Source organism: Sapajus apella, unplaced genomic scaffold, assembly GCF_009761245.1.
Source record: "Sapajus apella isolate SASKATOON/1434 unplaced genomic scaffold, GSC_monkey_1.0 scaffold3157, whole genome shotgun sequence".
NCBI classification, from domain to species: Eukaryota; Metazoa; Chordata; class Mammalia; order Primates; family Cebidae; genus Sapajus; species Sapajus apella.
Window position 1 is genome coordinate 1 of NW_022440083.1, and position 7,884 is coordinate 7,884.

The 7,884-nt window shown below is 55.7% G+C and overlaps 1 protein-coding gene and 1 pseudogene across 1 annotated transcript; both read right to left on the reverse strand.

Annotated features, from left to right (window-relative positions):
* Window positions 1-3,861: 3,861 nt before the first annotated feature.
* On the reverse strand, window positions 3,862-6,339 carry LOC116547436 (annotated as a pseudogene).
* Window positions 6,036-6,892, reverse strand: LOC116547437 (RNA exonuclease 1 homolog). Its single transcript, XM_032273388.1, has one exon. The coding sequence runs from the start codon at window positions 6,741-6,743 to the stop codon at window positions 6,057-6,059; it is 687 nt and encodes a 228-aa protein (XP_032129279.1). The 5' UTR covers window positions 6,744-6,892; the 3' UTR covers window positions 6,036-6,056.
* Window positions 6,893-7,884: the final 992 nt, after the last annotated feature.

Consider the following 7,884-nt stretch of genomic DNA (forward strand, 5'->3'; position numbering starts at 1 on the left):
GCAGCTCCTGGAACATCCTCCCCAGGGCCTCTGGTCACCAGCCTTGCCCAAGAGCCCACCAACTATGTTTTGTCTGTCTGTTTTTTAATAGAGATGGGGTCAGCCAGGTGCAGTGGCTCACCCTAGTAATTCCAGCACTTTGGGAGGCTGAGTCAGGAGGATCACTTGTGGTCAGGAGTTTGAGACCAGCCTGGCCAACATGACGAAACCTCATCTCTACTAAAAATACGACATTATCCGGGTGTGGTGGTGTGTGCCTATAATCCCAGCTACTTAGAGGCTGGGGCAGGAGAATTGCAGGAACCAGGGAGGCAGAGGTAACAGTGAGCCAGCACTGCACTGCGGCTGGGCAACAGAGCGAGACTCTGGGTCAAAATAGTAATAATAATAATAGACTAGAGATGGGGTCTCACTGTGTTGCCCAGGCCAGTTTTGAACTCCGCAGCTCAAGTGATCCTCCCACTCAGCCTCCCAAGGCACTGGGATCACATGCATGAGCCTCCATGCCTGGCCCACACCAGCTGTGTTTAATCAACGCAGGGTAACCCTGCAGCCTGGTGACATCAGCAGGCTGTTGGCTACTGGGTGTTTTTTTCCATCCTGCCCCATTCCCTGCTGGAACCAGGGGAAGAAGATCCAGGCAGGAGTCTGTCCCAGGCCACCAGGTCCTGGGGTGGGCCATCCAGATTTGGAGGGGATGGGAGGTGCCCGTTTCCTGAGGGCCTTCACTGTGCTGGGCACATTGGTGGCCAAGCTGGGTGCATGATCTTGAGGACGCCTCCCACTTCATCTGCCTCACTACTTCCTTGCAATGAGAATTTCCCACTGCAGGGCATCCCAATTAGCTCAGTGGTGGCTCTTTTGAATCTCACAGATGGCACGTTGAGAGCAGACAGTGGCTGCCAAGTACACGAAAGTGGCCCAGAAAGCTGGGCTGTTCCACACACTTTGCCCAGCCATGCACTGAAGCCAGGAAAGGAGGCCTTGGGCTGGAGGCAAGGCACAAATCACAGCTGCAAGTTCTGGGTCTGCCGACAGCTCCAGGGTGGCCTTGAACAGCAGGTGCCCGCCTCCTGCCTCAGTGCCTTGCTTAAAAGCAAAAGAACTCACGGCGTTGAGAACCCATGTGCACCATGAGATGGGGCCCGCTGCTGTGGAAGCCAGTCTGGCACTTCCTAAAAAGCCTGAACACGGAGGTGCCACATGACCCAGCAATTCCACTCCTAGTTATGTGCCCAGAGGAATTGGAAGCAGGCGTTCAACTAGAACCATGCCACAAATGTCCTTACGGTTCATATGACTCACAATGGTGAAAAGGTGGAAGTGACCCAAGTGTCCCTCAGTGGGTGAATAGATAAACACAGCGTGGCCCTCCACACACTGGAATGCGACTCAAAGCTGTTAACAGTTTCTGATTTGCACCTTTTTCATTCAGGATTCACCCGCCACTGCAGTCTGAGATTATTGGCATAGCCACAGTCCCTGGGTCTTTTCTTTTCTTTTTTTTCACATAATTAAATCAGGGTCTCTTCTGCTCGACTCTGTGGACATTTGGGGCTAGTTTGTTCTCTGGGCTGGGGCTGTCCTGGGCACTGCAGGGTGCTGAGTGGCATCACTGGCCTCTACCCACTCCATGCTGGGAGCACCCCCAGTCCTGACAGCTGCAGATGTCCCCAGATATTGCCCAGTGTCCCCTGGGGGCAGGATTGCCCCTCATTGAGACTCCCTCTAGGTTAGGGGAATCCACGAACCCCCAAGAGACTCTTTGTCCCACGACCATCTCTCCTACTGAGGTCCCAGGAGGCTGCACACATTAAAATCCACACTCTGAATGGGGAGAGAGAAGGAGGTGAACTCCAGCAGCTGGGGGGGTCCCCCTGGTTTTTGCCATGTGTCCCATTAGAAGTTTATTACTATGAGCAGGGAACAGACTGCATTTTTTCCAAATAACGCAGGTTCTCCGTCACTCCAGGCAGTGTAGACACCTGCTGGTCCATGAGGCAGTGGCTTGAGACAATGGACTTTAGTGAGGGCCTGAGAGCCCAAGGCCACCCTACATGTTAATTCAACACCCAATTCAACGTAACTCAAGCAAATTCAACTAATTCAACTCAGGCGCTGATTCAACAGGAGACAGCCTGGGCCAGGGAGGAGGCCGCAGCCAGCAGCAGGGTTCACCTGTCATCAGAAATTGTCTGAATTCCCTTTTCCCAGCCTTTAGACACCATCCCTTACCCTGGCTGGTTCTACTCAGCTACAGGGTCATGTTAAGATGTTCAGGGCCTGGGGCACATTTGCCCTCCTGGGCCACGTCCTTCACTCAAAAAAGTCCAAAGTTGGCCAGGCACGGTGGTTCACATCTATAATCCCAGTACTTTGGGAGGCTGAGGTGGGCGGATCATCTGAGGTCAGGAGTTTGAGACCAGCCTGTCAACATAGGGACACCCCATCTCTACTAAAAATACAAAAATTAGTCAGGTGTGGTGACGGGTGCCTGCAGTCCCAGCTACTCGGGAGGCTGAGGCAGGAGAATCGCTTGAACTGGGAGGTGGAGGTTGCAGTGAGCCGAGCACACATCACTGCAGTCCAGCCTGGGCAACGCAGAAAGATTGTCTCAATAAAAAGAAACCCAAAGCTGTATTTTACAATTGTCTCGGCATAAAGACAAACAGAATCCAGACTGGAGTCATGATTATACACTCACAAGTATTTTATTCATCTTTTGTCAACTGGATTTTAAAATATCTCCGGGGGCCCTGGACCTGCGCCTTTTGTGCCATGGGAGGCTGGATCCTGCCTGGAGCAGGTTCCTGGCCCTAGTCGTCTCATGGAGGCCTCCTCCCCTCACCCAGGCTGGGTCACCCCAATGTGAAATGCCCAGCTCCCAGACTCACCTCCTTTGCAGCCTGGGCTGCTACCCTGGAACAGGGTGCTCCTGACATGGAGTGGTGGAGGCCAGGGACGATGCTCAGCACCCTGCAGTGCCCAGGATGGCCCCACCCTAGAGAAGAATTGGGCCCCAGGGGAGAACATAGACCAAAGTCAATCCACTTATTAAAAAGAAAGAGGCTGTGTGCAATGGCTCACCCCTGTTATCCCAGTATTTTGGGAGGCTGAGGCAGGTGAATCATGAGGTCAGGAGCTCCAGATCAGCTTGACTAAGGTGATGAAACCTGTCTCTACTAAAAGTACAAAAATTAGCCAGGCATGGTGGCGGGAGCCTGTAATCCCAGTTACTTGGGAGGCTGAGGCAGAGAATTGCTTGAATCCGAGAGGCAGAGGTCACAGTGAGCCGTGATCTTGCCACTACATTCCAGCCTGTGCGACAGGGCAAGACTTCCTCTCAAAAAAAATTAAAAAAAAAAGATTTTATTTTTATTTATTTTAAATTTTATTTTTTTAGAGTCATCCAGGCTGCAGTGTAGTGGTGTGATCCTGGCTCATTACAACCTCCACCTCCCAGGTTCAAGCGATTCTCCTGCCTCAGCCTCCCTAGTAGTTGGAATCACATGTTCCTGCCACCACGCTCAGCTAATTTTTGATTTTTTGTAGACACCTGGTGTTGCTCTATTGACCAGGCTGGCCTCGACCTTCTGAGCCCAAGTGATCCTCTCACCTCCGCCTCCCCAAGTGCGGGGATTACAGGCATGATCCATTGCACCGGGCCTGAGAGATTTTTTTTTTTTTAAATCGATACATTTATTCTGTCCCTGCCTGGAGGTGAGGGAAAGGGGATCTGGAGAGCCTGTGAAGGAAGTTGGGGCTCCGGTGGGAAAACAGTGTCCGGGGGCCGGTGGGCTCTGTGGACGGCAGGTCCTGGGGCTAATGAGGAGCTGGTTGGGTTCTCAGAGGTCACGGAGTGCAGGGGTGGGGCGGCGAGTGGTGGAAGCCGGCTGCCCCAAAGGCAGACCAGCCCCTGGAGCCCGGAGGCAGGTCCAGCCCACGCCCAGCTGAGTGTGGCCCTAGCCCCCGCTGGGGTCTGTCCTGTCCCCACCCCCCAGGTGGGAAGGCAGCAGGCCCACTCTTCCCAGTGGGAAAGGGCTGTGCAAGTCATCAGGTTTAAATAAAAATAATAAAAACAACAATACAAAATAAAAAAAGACTGTCTCAAACAAACCCAGGACAAGCCCACCCCGCGCCCCGAGTGAGGAGCAGAGGTGTCGGCTGCCACCTGGGAGGGGGCGAGGGCCTGGCCGGAGGGGCAGGAGGGGCTGGGGGCCAGTTGGGGGTGGGCTCGGTCCTGGTCTCTGTCAGCAGCAGTTTATAGAGACGCCAGAGGTCTGGGGGGCAGAGGGTGGGGAGGGGTGCGAGGCGCTGAGGCAGGACATGGGCTGGGCGAGGCGTTCTCCGGCCACCGGCTCGTCCCACTGCTCTGGGCTGCCTCGCCAGGTGAACAGGTTACCGGAGATTTATTGCACTGTTTGGAAGAGGCCTGGGGCTAATGACAAGCGGGGGCGGCAAGAGAGGTGGACAGGAGGCGGGCAGGCGTCATCGCTTGGTCTCGGCATCTTCTCGCACCTTCCAAATCACCAGGTGCATGCAGGCGCCAGCATCCTGGCTGGAGCTGTGCCCGTCCACATTGTCCTGGATATCTGTCTGAGGTAGTCGGCCATGAGGTTCCGCAGGGACCGCTTGCAGGGGAGGCCGAGGCGGTGAGGGAAGAGCACGGACGTGTCCACTACGGTGTTGTGGATGACTTTCAGGGCCAGGAGGTCGCCCTGCAGGCTGTGTCCGATGAGGATGGTGTCGGCACTGAACGTGCTCAGCAGGACGGCCTGGACGTCGTGCAGAGTGACACTCGTGTCCGTGAGGCCAGCCTCCGTCACGCCCGAAAACCTGCTGTTGTGTCCACGACCACGTTGTCCGGCTTCATGAAGGTGTCACACACCACGTGCACATCTGTGTGGACCACAGAGACACGCGTCAGCTCCAGGCTGTAGGTCACGTAGGACATCTCCCAGTCCAGGGCGTTGATCCCCGGGTGGGTGCCTCCGGAGAGTTCTTTCTCCAAGGTCTTCACGAAGCCCTCGGGGGCTCCTCCGGCCGCCCTGCACCTGTTACTTGGCAACCCTGCAGCTGACAGAGCCGTCAGCAGCGGAGCGGCACAGGTACCTGGTCTCCCAGCCTCCGGCCACCCGGCTCTGGCGCAGCCGTCCCCAGCGGTAGTAACACTCCTCATCACGGACACAGCGGCCCGAGGAGGACACGAGGTACTCGGTGCCACAGTGGCAGCAGGTCCTGCAGGAAGAGTCCTTGGGCCTCTTCTCCTCAGCTGTGAAGATGGTGGCGCCCCCGGGCCGCTCCGGGTGCGGGAAAGGGTAGCCGTTCTCCTTGAGCTGGTCCTGGGTAGGCAGGTACTCCTTGAGGCGGCTGTACAGGGCGGCCCCTTTCAGGTCCTCCCCCCGGGGGCTGCTTGGGTGGCTGAGCGCGAAGCTGGTCTTGGCGGCCAACCTGCCCCCCAACTCCACCTCCTGGGACACAACCCTGCGGCCACTGGCTTTGCTGAGGCTAGACACGGCGCTGGGAGCCAGGCCGCGGTGCCTCCGGGAAGCCCAGGCTGGAGTCCGAGTCAGAGTCTGAGTCCGAGCTGAGGCCGGGGAGCGTGGGGGACCACACGCTTGGCACGCTCGGCTCCCCCAGCCCTGTGGCCTCGTCCTCACTCTCGTCCCCAAAGAGGTCAGCATGGCTCAGGGCCCACCTCTTCAGCTTGGGGGCGTCCTGGGAGGCACCCTCGTCCAGCGAGCGGGCTTCGCGCTCCACCAGGTTCCCCGACCCCGGCCTTGGCGCCCTTCCTGTCGGGGAGCTGGAGGGGGGCCGGGTGGAGCTCTGCTGGCCGCCAGTCGGGAGTCCCCGCTTGCGGGGCTTGGTTGCCGAGCTGGCCGGTCAGGCCTCCCTTTCCCTGAGCTGGCCACGGGAGTGGCCGAAGATGGCTTCTTCTTGGTCCCTTCTGGCCGCTCTGCCTTGCGCTGGCCTGCGGGCCCTTCTTGTCCACGCGGGGCCTCTTCCCCCACCCTCGGCACTTGTCCTTGGTCTTGACCTTCCTCTGGGCACCGTCTTTACAGCTGGGGGCAGGTGGGGCCCCGCTTTTCTTCCTCTTGAGTTTCTCCTCCTTGGGGCAGCCCCCATCCTGCAAGGCCTAGGCTGGGGAGCTGGGCTTGGCCGGGGTTGGCTGGCGTTGGCTGGCGGTCCCCCACATCGCACTGCACTGCAGTCTCCTTGGTCTCACGCAGGCTGCCCCCCTCGGCCTCCAGGCTCTCTTTGGAGGGTGGCTGCCCAGAGGCCTTGCTCTCAGGGTCAGCCCTGGCTTTGGGAGTGCTGGCCGTGGTGGGCTCGTCACCAGACACCATGGTGGCCTCATCTTCCGAGTCTGAGAACATTGCATCAAAACCGCCAAAAGGGTCGCAGGGCTTCTTGGGGGCAGGCGTGTAGGGCTCGCTGCCGTGGGGTCCCCGGGGCCGCTTGGCAGCATGCTCATCCCAGGAGCTGGCCCTGCTGGGGTGCCGGGCAGAGTAGTTGGAGAGCGGGTCATACTCCAGGTCTGTGGATGGCCGGGAGTTGGCCACCACGTACTTGCCGCTGGGAATGGGGCGATTGTGCCGCCGGGGCTGGCTCACGGCCTTGGGGACGTACTCCAGGGCACCGCTGCCCCCTCTGCCTCTGCCCTGACCCCTGTCCGGGACGCCAGCGAGTACTTGCTGCCTGGCTCGGAGGGGTGGCCAGCGGGGTGGGCGGGTAGCTGGCATTGGGGCTTAACAGGCTGTGGCTGCCAGGGGCTGTAGTGGAAGGCCAGTGGGAAGGCATCGTCACCCAGACCCACGATGGGGCCGGCGTCAGGGCTGCAGGGTGCCAGGACAGGGGCCTCGGGGGCGCGGTGCTCACGGGCCGTCTCCAGCAGCTCCCGGTAGCACCGCTGCGGAGGTGCAGCCAGGGCAAATAGTCCTCCTCCCCCTCCTTCTGTGGAATCTGGGGGGTCCCTTCCTCCTGCTGGTACCTGAGCCAGGTATAACTTGAGCATTATCTCACCCTTAACAGCATTTAGGGGGTTAACTATTTGTGTATCTTTTTGCTTATTTTTGTTTTTTTGTAAAATTTTTTGAACTCTTTCAAATTACATGAACCAAGGAGGAGAAAAAACGTATCGTAAAAAATGGTTCCTTATAGTCCACAGACTGTGTTTTAGTATTTACAACTGTAGTATTACTTTTCTATATGGAAAAAGAAAAAATGTATTGACCTTTCTTTTTTAGAATATAAATAAACTTAACAAGCAACAGTTTTTCAAATCAGTTTTCCCTTTTGTGGACACATTTTCCCATTTAAGGTAAAGTACTCATTTATACCTTATCTCAGAATACTCGGAATTCAAGTTCTTATTGTATGGTTAGTAATGCAAATATTGATAAGGTCATGTTGATACTTAGTACTTAGAAGAATTCTGAAATAGCACTTGTTAATCTGTATGTTTTATGCATTTATTACCTTTTTTAATTTTTTTATACTGTTCCCCAACTTGATGCTCATAGGCTGTTAGTAATAGGTTTTACTTCTATCTCTTCTGGCCTCGAGTATGTAAGCTGTATTTTCTTTAGGTTTAGCATATAATATAAATTTATTGTGTATTTCAGATTTTAAAAGAACAAAGAGGACGTGTAGAATCATTGCTTGCATTGACCCTGGCCCAATTGTCCCATGGATGGGTTTTAGATCAACATAAAAATTGACCCTGCTGTTAAAGCTTGAAGTTTGTTTTATCTGAGTTCTGTCCTCTGAAAAAGATTTTCAGGAAGTATCAAATAACTGAAACATACCAGATCTCAGCACCAGTTCCCTCCTGCCCCTCCCTAATTTCTGTAGTCTTATACATTGTTACATTTCCTTCCTGCC

What these genes read in the sequence shown, in the direction of transcription:
- LOC116547437 (XM_032273388.1), bottom strand. Translation starts at nt 6,743, where the DNA reads ATGCCAGCTACCCGCCCACCCCGCTGGCCACCCCTCCGAGCCAGGCAG.